Genomic DNA, 19,919 nt, shown 5'->3' on the forward strand with positions numbered 1-19,919 from the left:
GTGGCATGCTAGTTATGCCCTTTCCTGGATCATGGGTCCCTGCACTCAGTCCCTCATGCCTTGGTCATCTTGCAATGTGATGACCAAGTTGGTAAATAATTCTTTTGTTTCATTTTTGTTTCGTAGGCTGCGTAGTCCAACTACATCTTTGTCAATATCTCCCTCTTTGGCATTCCAGTCTCCAACTATATGCAGCTCATCTTGCTTACATGTTGTGTTCATTTTCAGTTTGAATTTGACCTTAAAACTCATCGACCTCCTTTTCTTCTACATCAGTCATTGAGTATAAACTTAGAGAATCTTCATATTAAACTTCATGTTGCTTGCAGGAGTTCAACAGGGCCAGAACTGTTAACTGCTGATTTTGATTGTACTCAAGTGCCCGATGCTCCTCACTGCAGTGTCTAACAATAGTCAGCCAGCCAGCATTAATAGATTCCAGTTGCCCTGATATTATTTTACCATTATGGCAATATCCTAATGAAAATCTTCACCATGGTTGTCACTGACTGCACCTAGCTATTGGGGAGAGAAGTCCAAGTGTGAATACAGAAATTGAATCTTAGTGACATGTTGAACTTCATGGTCATATGTGCTATAAGAAGTTTGTCAACCAGCTGAATGTACTTTGGTGCTCTGTTCTCAACAATACCCCGAATGATTTCCAGGCAATTTTCTCTAGCCTCACTAAAAGATCATTGAACTGCTTGACACTGATAACTTATCTAATCTGTGGACCACTAAAAATGCCTCCTTAAATCTTGGCATCAGTTTTCCTAGAAACAAATTTTTTCATCAGCCTGAGTTTTATGTAAAGCGGAGGCAAAAATATCTGTGTTGGGTCAACAAGTGGTTCATCTGTCATATTTTTCTGTCCTGGAACCAAATTCTTTCAGAGAGGCCATTTCTTTTTAATGTAATGCGACTCTCTTGCAATGCTTTTTCATTTGCACATGTAACAACAGTATTTGGCATATACAAGATGCATTTCAAGCAGCAGAGCCACTACTTTTGGATCTCCATAGATATTCCAGTTGTACGGGTTGTACTGGATGTGCTTCAACAACAGTTCCATGTTCTCTATGCTTCTTTCATGTTTGCAGCATAGCCAACAAGTACTGAAGGTGTACATTGCCATTCTGTAAAAACATAAGATTTCTATAGAACATTAAGCAACAGGTAAAATTACATGTTATTTTTGTGATTAGCAGCCAAAAATCTACAAAATAAATTCAAAAGTGTCCAGGAACCAAAATCTTCCTTATCCAGTTTTCTTTTTCTGAATACAAACTTCAGCAACTGGATATCCTGAATGCTTTAATCTAACCACTTCATTGTTGCTCTTAGATCCACAGCATTTTCTCAATTCCAGGCTGAGTGCATCTGACCTGAGAGAACTAACGTCTGGCATTATATTAGCAATCACTTTATACTGTCTAGCCAAGTGGTTTTCTTGGTCAAATAAAGAAATGTTTTGCCATTGCTTTCTCCTACATAAAATGAAATGATGCTTTGGCCATTGTTACTAAAGTGATTGTCCACTTCAAGCATCTGTCCAATATACAATAGGTACCTAGTTTGCTTTACCTGAGGAGCTGGGATGATTGTCATACTTTGGGTAACCTTGATGAGAATATATGCTTACACTCTATCAAGAAAGTTACCAATAATACTGAGGTAAGATTAATAAACAAAAACCTATTCAAAATAAGGGCAGTATGGTGGCTTAGTGTTAAGATGTTGGGCTCGTAGGCTGGAAAGCCAGCAGCCCAGTTTCGAGATCAAAACACCATGTGACAGGGCGAGCTCCTGTCCATGCCCCAGTTCTTGCCAACCTAGCACTTCAAAAACATGCAAATGCGAGATACATAGGAACCACTTCAGTGGGAAAGTAAAAGTGCTCCATGACGTCGTGCTGGCTACCTGACTGCGGAAGTGTCTTTGGACAATGCTGGCTCAATGGCCTTGAAACGGAGATAAGCACTGCCCCCTTAGCCGGCAATGCTTAGTAGAATAAAATCTGAAAGTACTCCTTCACCTTTTATTCAAAATAAACAGATATTCCCTGATTATATTTCAATCAGTCTTGAGCTTTCAGACCTCTTCCTGCTCCTCACAATGCCTGCCAAATGCATACCCGTGTTAGAAGACTGAGCCAAAATAGGTGAGTAGCTCCATTTTTTTTACTACTCATTTGCATTTTCCCATCTCCATTGAGAAGTCTGTATATTTGAAAAACACACACAATTTCAATTATTAGCTGTCCTGTATAAATTCTAAATCCCTTCTTAAAAAAATGTAAAATTAGAAAATTAAGCTTACTTCTTTTAGTTCAATTTCCTTCTTTTTCATTTTTTCCAGTTCCTGCATGAGTCTATCAACATTCTTTGTCGCATCCTTATTCAGACATTGCAACTCCCTGACCTGTCCTTCCAGCTTTTCTATTTCTTCATTACGAGCAGTAAGCACTTTCTCTATTTGCTCTTTTTCTGCAAAAAGCCTGTTATAATCATCCACTCTCTCTCTTATTTCATTGTGGAGAGATTCTACCTATAAAACAGACAAAAAAGAAACACAAAAGATAAGAAAATAATCACCATATTGTAATATTTTTACTTTGATTAATCTAATGTTTCAAATCAAAAGTTACTCCTTGGCAGTACTAAAGACCTGAAGGCTTATATTCAGTTAGCACCTGCTAAAGATATTTTGCTTCAAGGCAACTGGAGGTTGTCTGAAGATCCAAAGAGATTACAAGGAAGAAAAAAAGGTAACTAACTGCATGTGTGATAGACAAATCTCACTACACTATACTTCATTCAGTAATGTAGACAATGTATATATTCAGCATATTCTAGTTTTAATGATACTGCCATAAAATGCTAAGTAATAATAATAATAATAATAATAATAATAATAATAATAATAATAATAATAATAATAATAATAATAATAATAATAATAATGAAGGGACCTTGAAGGTCATCTAGTCCAACCCCCTGCTCAGGCAGGAAACCCTATACCATTTCAGACAAATGGCTGTCCAGTCTCTTCTTGAAAACTTCCAGTGTTGGAGCATTCACCATTTCTGGAGGCAGGTTGTTCCGCTGGTTAATTGTTGTGTCAGGAAGTTTCTCCTTAGTTCTAGGTTGCTTCTCTCCTTGACTAGTTTCCATCCGTTGCTTCTTGTCCTGCTTTCAGGTGCTTTGGAGAATAGCTTGAGTCCCTCTTCTTTGTGGCAGCCCCTGAGATATTGGAACACTGCTATCATGTCACCCCTCACTCTTCTCTTCATTAAACTACACATACCCAATTCCAGCAACCGTTCCCTATATGTTTTAGCCTCCAGTCCCCCAATCATCTTTGTTGCTCTTCTCTGTACCCTTTCTAGAGTCTCGACATCTTTTTTACATCGTGGTGACCAAAACTGGATGCAGTATTCCAGGTGTGGCCTTACCAAAGCATTGTAAAGTGGTATTAGTACTTCACTTGATCTTGATTCTATCCCTGTTAATGCAGCCTAGCACTGTGTTGGCTTTTTTGGCAGCTGCAGCACACTGCTGGCTCATACTGAAGTGATTGTCTACTAGGACTCTGAGATCCCTCTCACAGTTACTACTATTGAGCAAGGTACCACCTATACTATACCTGTGCATTTGATTTTTCCTGCCTAAATGTAGAACCTTACTTTTTTCACCATTGAATTTCATTTTGTTAGATAGTGCCCAGTGTTCGAGTCTGTCCAGATCCTCCTGTATTTTAAGGCTGTCTTCTGGAGTATTGGCTATTCCTGCCAGCTTGGTGTCGTCTGCAAATTTAGTTCCCCAGTGCTCCAGGATCTTTGAAAAATATAGTTCAGTGGTTCTGAGATCATGTCTCAGTTCCTTGAGAACTTTGGGGTGTAATCCGTCTGGTCCTGGTGATTTGAACTCGTCTACGCTGGACAGGTGTTCACTTACCATTTTTTTGCCTATCTTAACTTGCGTTTCTATTCTGTTTTTATGGCACTGGTTTTGGTAGGTTGGACTGTTTTTTCCTTTGTGTAAAGACAGATGCAAAAAACGAGTTAAATAGTTCTGCTTTCTCCCTATTGCTTGTGACCTTCTTGCCACTTTCCCCCACTAATAAACCAATCATTTCCTTAACTTTTTTCTTGTTTTTTATATGTTGAAAGAAGCATTTTTTGTTATTTTTGACTTTGGTCGCAAGCCTTAGTTCATTTTGAGCTTTAGCTTTCCTCACTTCATCTTTGCAGGCATGGGCTATTTGCTGATATTCTGACTTAGTTATGTGCCCCTCTTTCCAATGGTCTCTCTAAGTTTATTGAAATTAGCTCTTTTAAAGTCCAAGACTCTAGTTTGGCCGTGTTCTATTGCTTGTGCTTCCAGAATGTTGAATTCCAATATTGCATGATCACTTCCCCACAAGGTTCCTGTGGCTTCAACATTTTCTATAATTTCATCTCTGTTTGTGAGAATTAAATCCAATATGGCTAATCCCCTAGTTCCCTTCTCTACTTTTTGGGAGAGAAAGTTGTCTGCTAGGTTTGTCAGGAGTCTGTTTGATCTTCCACTTGGTGCAGAGTTTGTCTCCCAGTTGATATTAAAGTAATTAAAGTCCCCCATTACTATTGTGATGCGCTTCTTACATACCTTAGTTAGCTGACTAGCAAAAAGTTCATCTATTTCCTCTGCTTGGTTGGACGGCCTATAGTATACACCTATGGCAATGTCATTTTCCCCCCTTTTACATTGACCCAAATGCATTCAAGTTTACAGTTATAGGTCTTATGCAGTTATAGGTCTTATATAGGTCTTATGCAGTCCTGCCTTGCATCAGAAATGAATAAGGGGGAAACGCTGAGATAAAATAGTATGCCTAATTATAAATAATTAATATGCATATTTAACTTTTGAATGTTTAATGGCTAGTAGTTACTATTTGATATAACTAAAAAGTTCATTCTAGAACTTTATTATGTACCATATCTTACTGCACCAAAAAAAGTCAGAAGTTATTGCTTTTTCTTTCTTTTTTAAATTTTTCTCACTTCCCTCACTTAAAATAGAATAGAGCTGGAAGGGACCATGGAAGTCTTCTAGTTCAGCCCCCTGCTCAAGCAGCAGAACCTATACCAGTGATGGCAAACCTTTTAGACACTGATTGCCCCAAAACCCCCACCCCCACCTGCAGGGCCACTTACCGCCTCCACAGCAGACCGCCCAAGTGGCCCTGCAGTACCATGGCAGCCACGCCCTCCTCTTGCGCCCCTCAGCATCATCTACACACGATGGGGTGTGAGGGCGGAGTCCTGTCCCTGCTGCCTGGCTGCCATGTCCTTGGCTGCACTGCTCCATGAAGGCCATGTCCAGGAGCGACTCTCCTCCAAGGTGGGGGAGACTGTTGGTGAGGAGGGGGCTGCGGTGAGACGTGGGGCTGGGGCGACGCCACATAAGCCCACAGAGAGAGCTCTGAGTGCCATCTCTGGCATGCATGCCATAGGTTTGCCACCACTGACTTATACCATCTCAGACAGGTGAATGTTTAGTCTCTTCTTAAAAATCTACAGTAATGGAGCGCCCATGGTTTCTGGGACTAAACTATTCCACTGGTTGATTGTCCTCACTGTCAGGAAGTTTCTACTTAATTCCAGGTTGCTTTTCTCTTTGATCAGTTCCCAACCATTGTTTCTTGTCCTTCCCTCTGGTACTTTGGTGAACAACCTGGCCCCCTCTGCCTTGTGGCAGCCCCTCAGATACTGGAACACTGCTATCATGTCTCCTCTATTTTTTTTAGACTAGCCAAACCCAAGTCCCGCAGCCGTTCTTCATATGTTTTAGTCTCCAGGCCTTTGATCATCTTAGTTGCTCTTCTCTGATTTTTTTCCAAAGTCTCAACATCTTTTTTGTGATATGGTATTCCAGGTGTGGTCTTACTAGGGTTTTATAAAGCAGTAATAATACTTTGCAAGGTCTTGATCCTATGCCTCTATTTATACAACCCAGGATTGTATTAGCTTTTTTGGTTACTGCTGCACACTGCTGGCTCATAGTCAAGTGATTGTCCACTAGGACTCCAAGGTCCCTCTCACAGTTAATTGTTTTTAAGCCGGGTCTAGCCCAATCTGTACTTGTACCTTTGATTTTTCCTGCCTAAATATAAAACTTTGCTTTTCACCACATTGAAACATTTTGTTGGATAAAGGTAAAGGTAAAGGTTCCCCCGCACATGCGTGCTAGTCGTTTCCGACTCTAGGGGCCGGTGCTCATCTCCGTTTCATAGCCGAAGAGCCAGCGCTTGTCCAAGGACGTCTCCGTGGTCATGTGGCCGGCATGACTAGACGCCAAAGGCGCACGGAACGCTGTTAACTTCCCACCGTAGTGGTCCCTATTTTTCTACTTGCATTTTTACGTGCTTTCGAACTGCTAGGTAGGCAGAAGCTGGGACGAGTAACAGGCGCTCACTCTGTTGTTGGATAGGACCCATTGTTTAACTTTGTCAAGATCTTTTTGGATCCTGAGTTTGTCTTTTGGGGTCTTGGCTACTCCTGTCAGTTTGGTGTCATCTGCAGATTTGATGAGTTCTTCTTCAATTCTCTCATCTAAGTCATTTATGAAGATATTGAAGAGTACTGGGCCTAAGATAGAACACTGTGGTACCTCACTGCTTACTTCTCTCCATGTGGATGTAGTTCCATTGAGGAATACTTGTTGAGAACAGTTTGTCATCCAGCTACAGATCCATCTGGTGGTGATGTTGTCTATTCCACCTTTTCCTAGCTTACCAACGAGTAGGTTGTGGTCTACTTTGTCAAATGCCTTACTGAAATCTAAGTATACTATGTCCACTGCGTTTTGCTGGTCACTTTATCGAAGAATGAGATAAGATTGGTCAGCCCTTTTCCAATCCTCAGGTACTTCCCCAGTGCTCCAGGATTTATGAAAGATGTACTGCAACGGTTCTGAGATAACATCTGCCAGCTCTTTCAGAACTCTGGGATGTAATCTGTTGGGTCCCGGTGATTTATATTTCTCAAGGTTTGATAGGTGTTTCCTGGCTTGTTTTAATTTTTGTTTCTAGTATGTCTTTTGCAGTGGTTTTTTGGGTATGTTGGGTTATAGTTTCTTTTTGTATGAACACTGATGCAAAAAATGAGTAAAGCAGCTCTGTTTTCTCCCTGTTTCCTGTTATTTCCTTGCCATCTTCTCTCTTTAGGGGGCCTACAGTTTCCTTGACTTTTTTCTTGTTGTTAATATGTTGGAAGAAACTTTTTTTTATTGTCCTTGATTTCTGTTGCAAGTCTTTGTTCATTCTGAAACTTTGCTTTCCTGACTTCATCTTTGATGTTCTGGCTGTCTGCTGATAATCGTCCTTAGTTATGTGCCCCTCTTTCCAGTTTTTGTATTTGTCCCTTTTCTCTTTTAGTTTGTTAGAGAGATCTTTGTGCAGTCGTGCTGGTTTCTTCTTGGATTTCCTGTTTTTCTTTCTCAATGGTATTGTGCTGATGTGGGCTTTTGTGATTGCATTTTTCAGGGCTTTCCATGCTTCTTGGGTTGTTTTCTCCTTTAGGATTTCCATCCATAAGATCTTTCCTAGGTTCTCTCTGAGTTTGTTAAAGTCAGCTCTTTTGCAATTTAAGACATTGGTTGGATTGTTTTCTGTTGTTAGTGTTTGCATTATATTAAATTCCAGTATGACGTGGTCACTTTCATCCAAGGTTCTGGAAATTTCGATTCCCTCTATCATTTCTTCTCTATTTGTAAGGATTAAATCCAGTATAGATTTATATCTAGTTCCCTCCTCCCCTTTTGGGTGACAAAGTTGGCTAGGTTGGTTAGGAATCTGTTTGATCTCCCACTCACTGCAGTTTGCCTCCCAGTTGATATCTGGATAGTTGAAGTCTCCCATTACTACTGTGGTATGCTTCCTACCTTCTTTAACTGGTTGGCAAAGAGTTCATCTATTTCTGATTGGTTGGGTGGCCTGTAATGTACACCTATGGTAATATCACTTTTTTTCTCTTTTATATTGATCCATATACATTCTGGAGAAATTTTATATTTGACCATGTGCATTTCTGCAGATATGTAATGTTCTCTTACATATAGTGCAACTCCTCCTCCTCTTTTTGTAGACCTGTTTCTTTTGAACAATTTGTATCCATCAGTCCATTCCATTCATGGGCTTCGTCCCACCAGGTTTCTGTTATGCCAACTATGTCATACATTCCCTCATGTACTATTGCTTCTAGTTCACCCTGTTTGTTCCCCAAGCTTTGAGTGTTAGTATATAAGCATTTAAGACTGTTATGCCTGTGCATAGGTGTGTTTCCTGTATCTCCTGGCTGTTGTTTGAGTTTTTCCTTTTTTTCCCATCACTGCCTATCTCATTGTTTGATTTGTTTTCTTGGGATTTGTGATTGTTTTTGGATTCTGGAGATTCTAGAGATTGGTCACTCTCCCCCCTCAATTTTAGTTTAAAGCCCTCCTGATGAGTTAGGCCAGTCTTTTTCCAAGTATATTTTTGCCTGTTTTCGTAAGATGTAGCCCACCCCTTGCCAATACGTCCTTCGTGTAGGAAATGCAGTCCATGATCCAGGAAACCAGAGTTTTCTTGGCAACACCAACCCTTTAGCCATTGGTTTATTTCTAAAAAATGTTTTCCCTCAATGGGTGTTGGCCTTTCACTGGGAATTTATCTCCTCTGTCCCCTTTCTCCATTGTCTTTATTTCTATTTCTATTTCATATTAAGAAAGAAACTTTAATAAAATAAATTTTAAAAAGATTATGATCCAAATATGTGAGTGCCAGGTGTCATGATTACAACATTGCAAGCTGCAGTCATGTTGTAGGAACCCACTCCAATCCACACCCTAAGAAAGACTCTTGGAGGCAAGATTGTCCAAGCAGGAACTTTTACTAAGACATGGATGATACAAGGTATAATAGACAGGATCTAAAAAATCTTTTCACAATCAATATTTTTAAAGTGTCCCTGAGCAAAACCCCACCCCTCAGTTCATTTGGTCAGTTCCGGATCAGTCAACTTTCAGGCGGCAAGCCCCTTGTGGGAAAGGGAGAACCATCAGTCCACAATTACTCCCTCCCCTTCACATTCCATCCGGAGACACAAACCAGAATTCCCCCACCCCCTTTCTTAGTTGCTCATAACATCAGAGAGAGAGAATGCCTTTCATCTATCTTTTTTGCGATGGCCAACAGGCAGGCTAGATAAACAAAAAGTTACATCTAAAGGGAGGAAATGGAGGCAATAATATCCCGTTTATTCCCTTTCCTCCTTGGGAATGGCAGAATCTGGGGTGTGTGTGTGTGAGATTTGGGTTTGCACAGAAAGAGTTAGAAATGAAACATAAATGGATTATGACACATGTGATAGCCATTTGTGATATTGTTTTCCGAAAACAAAGTCAATGGAGAAGCTGAAGGGAAGATCACAAGTTGCTCCTGCTACCTTTCCTCCCCGAGGAACTCGCTATGGAGTATGAGATCACGGAGATCAAAAAAGGTAGCAGAAACAAATTATGATCCTCCCTGTCAGCTGTGGATCATAATCTTTTTAAAAATTTTAATTTATTTTGGATTTCATACACTATAGCACCCTGCCTGCATTGAATAACATTATCCCACACATCCGTTGCCTCCACAATAGAGTCTCCGCTTATCTACTCATGACCTCTGCTGGCCTTTCCAAGATCTCCAATGATCTGCATATAGCCAACAGGTGACTTGTAAGGGGCCAGGCCATGTGCACCACATTAGCAGTGGGAAGAAAAAGACAAAGGTAAGCTAAGAGACCAGGCATGGCAAAGGGCAGGGCAGCAGTAGTGTCAGTGGAGTGCATGGTGGCAAAGTGTAGGGCGCCAGGGGCAGCAAACATGGCAGAATGTAAGGTGGCCAAGAGTAGAGAAAAGGGGGAAACAGGCAGGTGGGAAGAACTGAAGTAGAGGCAACAGCGACAGGGCAGGACAGAAGAAGTGTGAGGTTCTGGTCTAATGACAGCATGGTTCTGGCCTAACAATAGTAACTGGGACTACTGAAACTGATCTAGGATAATTTGCCACGGCCAATTCACTATGGCCAACTTGCCATGGGACAATTCAACACTGTTTTGTTTCACTCAGTTATTTTTCTTATTGGTGACCATGTTTTCATCAAAATTATTGTACTACTGGATTGACTATATTTTATTATTATTGGCCACTGTTCCGTTGAAATTAATTTAACTTTTGTATTTGTTGAATTATCCTGCAATGAGTTGTCCCATTCCGTACTGAAACTTCCAAATGGTACAGTCATATGAAATTTCGCGTGAAGTACTAATACCACTTTACAATGCTTTGGTAAGGCCACACCTGGAATACTGCATCCAGTTTTGGCCACCACGATGTAAAAAAGATGTCGAGACTCTAGAAAGGGTACAGAGAAGGGCAACAAAGATGATTGGGGGACTGGAGGCTAAAACATATAGGGAACGGTTGCTGGAATTGGGTATGTGTAGTTTAATGAAGAGAAGGGTGAGGGGTGACATGATAGCAGTGTTCCAATATCTCAGGGGCTGCCACAAAGAAGAGGGAGTCAAGCTATTCTCCAAAGCGCCCGAAGGCAGGACAAGAAGCAATGGATGGAAACTAGTCAAGGAGAGAAGCAACCTAGAACTAAGGAGAAACTTCCTGACAGTTAAAACAATTAACCAGTGGAACAACCTGCCTCCAGAAGCGGTGAATGCTCCAACACTGGAAGTTTTTAAGAAGAGACTGGCCAGCTAGTCTGAAATGGTATAGGGTTTCCTGCCTGAGCAGGGGGTTGGAGTAGATGACCTCCACGGTCCCTTCCAATTTATTATTATTATTATTCACTTGACAACCACATAGCTTAGTGTTGGAAATTCTGGTCCCAGCTAGGGTCAGGAGGTGAGGATTATCTGTAAGGATTTCATCATAGGAACCTTTAAATGCTCCATGATGAGGAAAGTGAATCCAGTTTGACTAGTTAATTTATAGCTGGATCTGATCTTGATAAAGCTTATATAGATTGCCAAATTTCATAAAATGATTTCAGAAAAAGCTTGGGAAACTCTGGCATTAAAACACTACCTTGATTTCTATTCCTGGGTCTGTCAGTAAGCAGTCATCAGACTTCATTTATTCATTACTGATTAGAAGCAAAGAAAATTGGAGGAAATGAGACCCTATAAATTTTCACTTTCTCCACGAGTGCCTCTAATTCATTTCCTTTGATTTGGGAAAATCTACTGAAATTGTGGCTTGAGAGGCTTTAGTTTTGCCATCTTGTAGCTGAATTTACTTTTTCTCTGTTAAATCTTTTAAAATCTTTTGGTACCCATGGTACATTAACAAAATGGTGTAAAGCAAAACATTCATTCTGAACTCATTGCAACACCATATCATATTGTAACGGAGCATAGTTTTCCTATTTAGCCTGCACACAATCACAGCGGATCGTATTCAATTTCTAACATTCATTCATCCTTCATTTTGATATATTCTCTTAATGCTTGCTTCAAGTGCAAGGCTGCCCAGCAAACAAAATACATTGTCAGGACACACCCCAATCCACGTCTTAGGAAAACGAAACCTCTTGGAGTCAGTTCTAGTCCAAAAGGAATTTTTACTAGGACATACTTGGTTGTGGAAATACAAGACAGGACTTAGTATTGTTTTACAAATTGAAACTTTATAAAGGGTTCCCGGTTCAACCCCCCTTCCCTCAACCCCATTTGGTCAGCCCCCATCATTTTACTTCATGTCATCCCTTTCGTGGGAAAAAAGGAACTTCGAATCTTTATGGTTATTGCCTTCTTCCTCTACAGAATTAAATGAAGACACAGGCCAGATGCCTTCTTCTCTAACCCTCCCTTTTGTTCCCCCAGTTCAAAAGATTCCCTTGGTCTTTGAAATAACCTAAGGCAGGCTGAATCCACATGCGCTCCTCCTTCCTCGGGAGATGGCAGAATTCCACGGGGGGGGGGGGGGAAATAATGTTTTAAGCATACATTTATGAATGTGATATAAATGGATTCTGACATACATATATTATAAGCTAACACTAAAAGAAGTGTTTCATATGGAATGATTTTACTCACCAGATCGATTCTGGACTTTCCAAAAGTTTGGGATTTTGTTGTAAGTTTTAATTCCATTTCTAGTTTCTGAATTTCTTCTTGAAACTCATCACGTTCATGTTCCCTTTCAATAGCTTGCTTCTGTTAAGAAAATGAAAGTTTTCTACATATTAGAGTCTATTTTGGATTTCAAACCAAATCAAAGCCATTTAATTACTAATTTTTAAGATTTATTTTTATAGATTAGCATAATTTTATACTCTGAAAGAAATCTTTAATCCAGGGTGCTAGGGAAAAAATAAGTTTTATACATGTTTTTCTTACATCCATGAAATCTCTCTGATTTTTCAGCTGTCTTTCAAGAGCTTCCATTTGTTGTCTGAGATCAATAACTTCAGATGCCATCGCAGCTTGATTTTGATTTTTGTTCAGCTGCTCTTCAAGTTCAATCTCCAAGATTTTCATCTGTGTATTCAAGTTTGAACAATCTTTCTCTGCTTGACACTGCAATTCCAAATTTGTTTTTGCTAGACGCTCTATCTCTTTGATTAATTCTAATACATAAAGGAAAAACAGCAGTACCAAGACTATAACATTTTTCAAAATTCATATGAATATTTTAAACCAGTTATGCACCATAAATTAATATTTTTACAATACGCTAGAATTATAATTATGACTTAGACTGGCATCTAACATTCTCTTGCCAGGGGCCATATTTGACTCCATGTAATACAGGAGTCTAGCTACTTTTTTCTTTGTAAAATATTCTGTAATATAGCTGTATAAGAAGCATTTTGGGAAGTTAAAGTGGGAGGTCATTTTGCTGCCTATCATCATTGTCAGGTTAGCCCACCAGGATCAGGGGCAAAAGAAGATTAATCAGAAGAACACTTCACCACAATGTTTCCAAATTTCAGTCAGATTTTGTGAAAAGATTATCTTCCTTCCTCCCCAGATCCATGTATAATCATGTCTATAAGGTATGGGTCACAATACAAAAGAATCTTTCAAGAAACACGAACTCTTATTTTTTAAAAAATAATAAATATATTATTTCTGAAATGCTGTTAGAAATAATGCTTGTCCTGCAGCTTAACCAACATAAAAATGACTGCCTTTTATTTTAAGTAGATTTTTAAATACAATGAAAATTACATTAACACTGGCAGCAGTCTTTTTCTCCACCCAAGATTTATATGTATATAATATAGTAATGTATATTTCATTTCTTACCAACTTCTCTCTCCCCCACGTTGGCAGCTAAAGCTCTATTTTGACTTATTAGTAATTTTTGTTCCTCTGCAAATCTTGCGTTATCCTGGATTAACTTCTGAATCTGTGCTTTAAGTTTTTCCAATTCTGCAACAAGACAATGCTCAGATTCTTCTTTAAGATTTAAAGCTTCTTCCAAAGTATGTCTCTCTGTTAAATAACCTTCAATGAGACCTGTAACTCAAAACAGAATAATGTTTGAATTGTTACTGAGCAACACTGTAAGAATTTATACAAAACAGTAATATAATAACTATTAGTGTTAACATTCTCTATGTGTAGAATTCTATATGCAGGAGACTGTCTTTAAAATGTCAATTTCACTCTATGTAATTTTTTTACCATTTATTCTAATTATATTAACATAAAGCATCATACAATTAAAGCATCAGTTGGGTGCTTTCCACCAGATGGCAGAATAATTAGCATAGCATAAGAGGGTTTTAGCTTCCATATAATAACACCACAATCAAAATGATCCTCCCTTAAAACATCTTTGTTGTTACTTGTTACTGCCTTTTTTTTAACCAAAAATGCCTGTCATTGGCTGCTTCCACCTGCATTATCAATGACACTGTCATGGTTCTGACAGATGAGACCAGTAGAAATAAGAACTCTTGAGGCAATTGCTTTCCTCAAAGAACACTTTTAATGGCTACATAATATCAGCACGAACAAAGGTGAAACCAAGACTGAAAGTTCCCCCCCAAAAGGTTACAAAGTAAAAACTGAACTTCCCACCCCTTAGTAATGATAATGATAACTTTATTGTCACTTTGAATGTACACCAATTGGCATACATCAAAATGAAATTTCGTTGCATACAGCTCTCAAAGGGTCACCACCTCCGATATATACTCCTTGTTCATGGCCCGCTCAAATTTCACATTGTCCATTTTAGTCTCTAGGGAGTGAACGATGGCAAACAGGACAGATGGAAATGGGGCTCCATGTGGATTAGCCCTCAAATTTGCTTGTATTCTGACAACCTTGCTTTCTTTCCTTTTTCTGATCCTGACTCTTCCACCTTTTCCTTAAAGAGGCCTTGCTTCTTTTTGCCCCTGGAGCATGCTGCTGCCACCACCAACTCCTCCAAAAGCCTCTCTCTCTTCCTCTGGGCCTGCCGACAGCCTCATCCAGTTCCTTCACTCCATAAGCTCCAGGTCCTCTCCTCCTCTGCCTCCTCTGGAAACAGCCCTGATTTGCAATACAATCCATCACTAGGCCAGCAGTCAGATCTTGCTGCTGGTAGAACAAATTCAAACAGCGCCAACGACTTTTAACGGTCTCACCAACAGTTCCAAAACAACTAGAAACTCGCCATGCCAGCAAAGATTGTCTGTCGTATGTTACCTTAGTTCCACCATGTTGCTCAAACACATCAAAATTTAGTGTGTCCTAAATCACAATTCCCAATTAACACCTTTGACGGGCTTCCTAATAGTAGCTCCAGCCTGCTAAACACTTAGGCTGCTTGACCTTGGTTCCCAAAAGAAAGTTATTGTTTTGACTAAAATATAAGAATGCATCTCCCCCTCCTGTCCCATTGCTGTAGCAACCGAAAAAACGAAGAAATATGGCTGAATTCAGAATGTTTTGAAGGTTTCAGTCAGTTCTCTAACCATTTTGGCTTCTTGTTCTGTTGCTTTAAATTTTTTCAAATATTGATGTCTTTTCCAATAACTATTACCTTTCCATTAAGTTTCCATTTGCTTCACTATTAGTATTTCAATTGAGGATACTGACTTTACATCATCCAACACTGAATGATGTGGTCCAAGTGTTCTCAATTTTCCCATTTTTTCCCTTTCTGTCTTTTTGATGGTTCATTCAATTCCATGTATTACAACAATAAAAACATGGCCTTGACAATACACCCCCTTGAAGTCAGTATGCCAATAAAGAAAAAAGACCAAATTTGATTTGATGTGAGAAGCTAGCAAATATCAAATTAAAAAATAGACTGGATCTGGTTGTATTAACTGACAAATTAATAGGTCATATTTCTCAGGAATAAGCCAGTACTCAATTGATTCTTTTACTACTCTAGCTAAATTTTTAACTGAACGTCTATCAAATTATGTGGATAAGCAATAAAGTATAGAATGAATAAAATTATGTATAATATAGTCAAGTGAAAACTTTAGCAACTGGAAAAAAGTGTTGTTGTAGAAGCAAAATTCCAGTATTTATTCAATATTTATGGCTCCCTACTTGCTAAGAATTTTCCTCCTCTATATTTGGACATGTTTTTTTCTTCATATAATTGTGGCCACGTCCATAGTCCATTACTAGGTAGTTTAGCTTGCTTACCTTTTGCTTTATGAAGCTCTAATACAAGTTGATTCTGCACTTTACTCTCTTCATTAAAACAGTTTATTGATTCATGCTCTTCATGAAGCATTTGGCATGCTTCCCAATTCTTATTCTGGCATTCCTCTTTAATATTACTATGGATATTATGCATTTCCTCCAACTTCCAAAAAAAGAAGAGATTTAAAAGACAATGAAAGTACATACTCTAAGAGGCAACCTGAAGTCTTAGATTGCACCTAGTCTCCAAATCCCTCTTGTACAGCTGTCACCTGAGATCATTACCAAAATCTGGTGGCAAATGACTAAATAGTAGCACAATTCCTAGTGATCTTTGGTAGGAAACAAAGCTTGATATATCTATAATGCAGATTTCCCCTGCCCCCTCCCAAGAACCCAATGAAAGAAAGGATAAGAAATCCTAGCCCTGTCAGTAACATAAATACATCAGCTTTTTGTAACTGTTTTAAATTTAAGAATATTCAAAGGAAAGATATTAAATTTTAATGAAGTTTCATCTATACTCATTGTAAGAAAACATAATTTTCTTACACAATAACAATTTCTAGGTAGGAAAATTTATATATATCAGGGGTTTCAAACTGCAGGTTGTGACTCCTGGGAGACTGAGCATCAGGTGTGTATGTCACAATTAAAATAATGCCATAGACATGGTGTCACATTTGGACTTTGGAGTATTAGTAAGGTAAGAATAGAAGTATCCACGTTCTTCCTTTTCAAAGCAGAAAAAAAAGTTTCTAGGATTTTATGAACCATCATAGAGATTAAATTCTATGTTATATTACAAAATGTTATTTGAAATGAATGTTTACACTTCCATAATATTTTTATTATATAAAATGATTTGATTACTGCTTAACTAAATAAAAATATTTTACTTGTTTGGTTGTTTCAGCAAGCATATCAAGAAGTTTCTCCACAGTGATATATAAACAATGGCAGATGTTTTTAATCCTCTCTTCATTTTCAAATATAAGTTCAGAATTTTCAAAAATACTTTCACATAAATGCTCACTCAGTTCCAAAGAATGAAAACTATGTTCCAATAGAGTTTGATCAGGAACTTCACCTATTAAATTGATAATAATAAACTGATTAATTTTAAAATGCAGGTTTAAAAAACATAAAACATTTTGTTACACTTCACTAATCATTTTTATATAGATTTTATTAGATTTTATAGGGTTAGGGATAAGGTGGGGTCAGGATTAGGGTTAGGGTTTTTCCAAATAACATTTTCAGTATTTAGCAAACAGTATAGTGTCTGGGTACATGTATTTAACTAACAATAATAGATACAGTTAATTATCAGAAACAATATGTTAATTAATCACTCAATAGCCTTCTTCTTACTAGTATATACTCAAAATTACATATCATGTTCCTTTCTATTTTTATAGCCATTGATAAAAATTATCCCATGTTTTAAAGTACAGTCTTCTTTCTCTTTAATCTTTAAAGTCAATCTATCCATTTCTGCACACTCTATAATTTTCTTAATTAGTACTTCTTCAATTGGTAAGTTTTCATTTTTCCAATGTTGGGCAAATACAATTCTTGCTGCTGTTAATATGTGTAGTATTAGGTATATGCAATCTTTCTCATAATTGGCTCGTATTATTCCTAACAAAAATAATTCTGGTTTAAAAGTTTACTTGTTTTTTTAGTCATTTTCTCCAACCATAAATGTGTTTTAACCCAAAATCTTCTTGCTTTGGGGCATGTCCACCAGATATACCGTAATAAGTATCTGGTCTTTGTTTGCATTTCCAACAGTTGTTTGAAGTATTTTTAAACATTTTTGCTAATCTCACTGGTGTCATATGCCATCTGTAAAACATTTTATATAAGTTTTCTTTATATGCCACTGCTTGTAGTTAACTTAATATTTATTTCCCATAACTTTTGCCAGTCTTCTAATTCTATATATCCAAAATTCTTTGCCCATATTATTGTTTCTTTTACTTGTTCTTCCTCCATCTTTACGTTTAACAGAAATCTAGTTTCTTAATCAACTTTTCATCTGTTTTTAACAGTATCTGATCAAATTCTGTCTGTTCTTTATAAAATCCCGTTGTTTTCACATCTTTTTCATATGTCATTTGAATTTGCAGATATGACCATCATGGTAGATCAGTACCTTGTTCTTGTAAATCTTCTCTGACTTTCAATTTTCCTTCATTATCCAAAATATCTTTATAAGTCACAACTTTATCGTAGTTAATTAAATTTGGGTAAGCAAAAGCTTCCATTGTTGAAAGCCTTTCAGGTATCTTAACATAATTTTTTCTTTTATTTTTTCCCATTCTGAAAGAAGTGCATTCCTTATAAGATGGTTTTGAAAGTATCTATTTTATTCTTTCCATACTACAGAAAGGCATGCCAAACGATTTGAAGGTCATGCCCCTCTAGGTCCAATAGTCTTTTATCTCTAAGCATTATCCATTCTTTAAGCCATCCTAGAATGGTTGCTTGGTAGTATAACCTCTAGTCCGGCAATCCAAATCCTCCACTGTCTTTTGCTTCTTGTAGCATTTTCACTTTAATTCTAGTTTTTTTTTCCTTGCCAAATGAATTTCAATATTATTGTATTCAGTTTATTAAAGTTTATTTTCCCAGCCTTACAGGGATTGTTTGAAATAAAAAGAGTATTTTTGGTAAGATATTCATTTACACTGTTGCTATTCTCCCCAACATTGAAAGTTGAAAGTTTTTCCACTTTTCCAAATCCAATTTTATTTGTTTTAGCAGTCTTACAGTTATCTTCTTTTACTGTTGCACATCTTGCTGTTAGATACTGTAAATTCCCAAGTACCGGTACTTAACTTTTTTAACTATTTGAAGATTTGTTTTTTGTTAGATGATTTTTTTGTTTTTCTGTTAGATTCTTTATTAGCACTTTAGTCTTTTCTGTTTATTGTCAACCCTTCTCCAAATTTTTCTATTTTCTCTGTAAGTTTAGTGCTTGTTTCCAGTGGATCTTCCAGTATAAAAACCAAGTCATCTGTAAATGCTTGTAATTTATATTTTTCATCTTTTATCTTCAGTCCTTTAATTTCTGTGTCTTGTTAGTATACATAGTAATGGGGATAATGGGGATCCCTGTCTTGTGCCCTTTTTAATATTGATGTTTTCTGTATGATCTTCATTTACCATTATTTTGGCAGTTTGTTTGCAATAAATTGTTTTGATTACTTAGTTAATTTTTCCAAAGTCCATTTTTGCAAACTGCTGAAACATAAATTGCCAGTTTACGTTGTCAAACTCTTTCTGTGCATCAAGGAATATTAAAGCCATCTGTTTCCCTGAATGAATTTCATAATACTCTAACACATCAAGAATCATTCTTAGATTATTTTTTATCTTTTAGGTAAGAAACCATTTTGATCTGTCTGTATAAATTCAATCAAAAATTTCTTTAGTCTTTCTTCAATTATTGAAGCAAAAATTTTGTAATCTACATGTAATAATGATATTGGTCTATAATTTTTTATTTGTGTTAAATCAGTGTCTTCTTTAGGTATTAAAGTAATATTGGCTTCTGTCCATGTACTTGGTTTTTAGCCTCCAGGAGAATTTCGTTACACATTTCTTTCAAAATCGGACTTAATACATCTTGTAATGATTTATAAAACTCTGCAGGTAATCCATCTAGGCCAGGAGTCATATCCTTAATTTGCCTCTATAATCTCCATCATTGATATTTTACCATTTAGAATGTTTAGAATGTTCTCCAGAATTTTTGGTAAGTCTGCTTTTTTTAAGTACTGCTGTATTTTTTCTTTTGGAATTTCCTCTACCTTATAGAATATCTCATAGTAATCTTTAATATTTTTTATTGTATCATTCTGAAACTGTAATTCTCCTCTTGGATCTTGCATCTTGTTTATCAATTTTTTTCTTTTTCCTTTTTCAGCCTATATGCTAACCATCTCCCCAGCTTGTTGGCATTTTCAAAGAAATTCTGTTTATCCCTTTTAATCGGTTGAGCCATTATTTCCATCTCAGCTTAATTTATGTTTTATTATCTCCATTTGTTTCTTAAATATTTTCTTTTTAGATCTATTTGTAATTCTGATTCTAGCTTTTTGAGTTCTTCCTTCAACTTTAACTGTAGTTTTTCTTTATTCTTTTTAGCAATATGTTATAGCGAACCTTCTGAAATATGCTTTAGCCATATCTGACACATTTAGAAGCAGTTTCTTCT

General features: G+C 37.3%; 1 protein-coding gene across 4 annotated transcripts in view; it reads right to left on the reverse strand.

Annotated features, from left to right (window-relative positions):
- The window catches only part of PCNT (pericentrin), a 112,235-nt gene that overhangs the window by 58,122 nt on the left and 34,194 nt on the right, over nucleotides 1-19,919 (reverse strand). For all 4 annotated transcript variants that reach the window (XR_014492080.1, XR_014492081.1, XM_083359160.1 and 1 more), the window contains exons 17-22: nucleotides 16,591-16,781; nucleotides 15,692-15,854; nucleotides 13,340-13,552; nucleotides 12,428-12,657; nucleotides 12,125-12,244; nucleotides 2,323-2,550 (exon numbers count right to left, since the gene is read on the reverse strand). Coding sequence is in view for 2 of the 4 variants with exons in the window: in XM_083359160.1 (XP_083215286.1) it covers nucleotides 2,323-2,550; nucleotides 12,125-12,244; nucleotides 12,428-12,657; nucleotides 13,340-13,552; nucleotides 15,692-15,854; nucleotides 16,591-16,781 (1,145 nt within the window). In the remaining 2 variants the exon portion in view is untranslated. The remainder of the gene's footprint in view (nucleotides 1-2,322; nucleotides 2,551-12,124; nucleotides 12,245-12,427; nucleotides 12,658-13,339; nucleotides 13,553-15,691; nucleotides 15,855-16,590; nucleotides 16,782-19,919) is intronic.

The sequence above is a fragment of the Vipera ursinii genome, assembly GCF_947247035.1.
Source record: "Vipera ursinii genome assembly, chromosome: 1".
Classification (NCBI taxonomy): Eukaryota; Metazoa; Chordata; class Lepidosauria; order Squamata; family Viperidae; genus Vipera; species Vipera ursinii.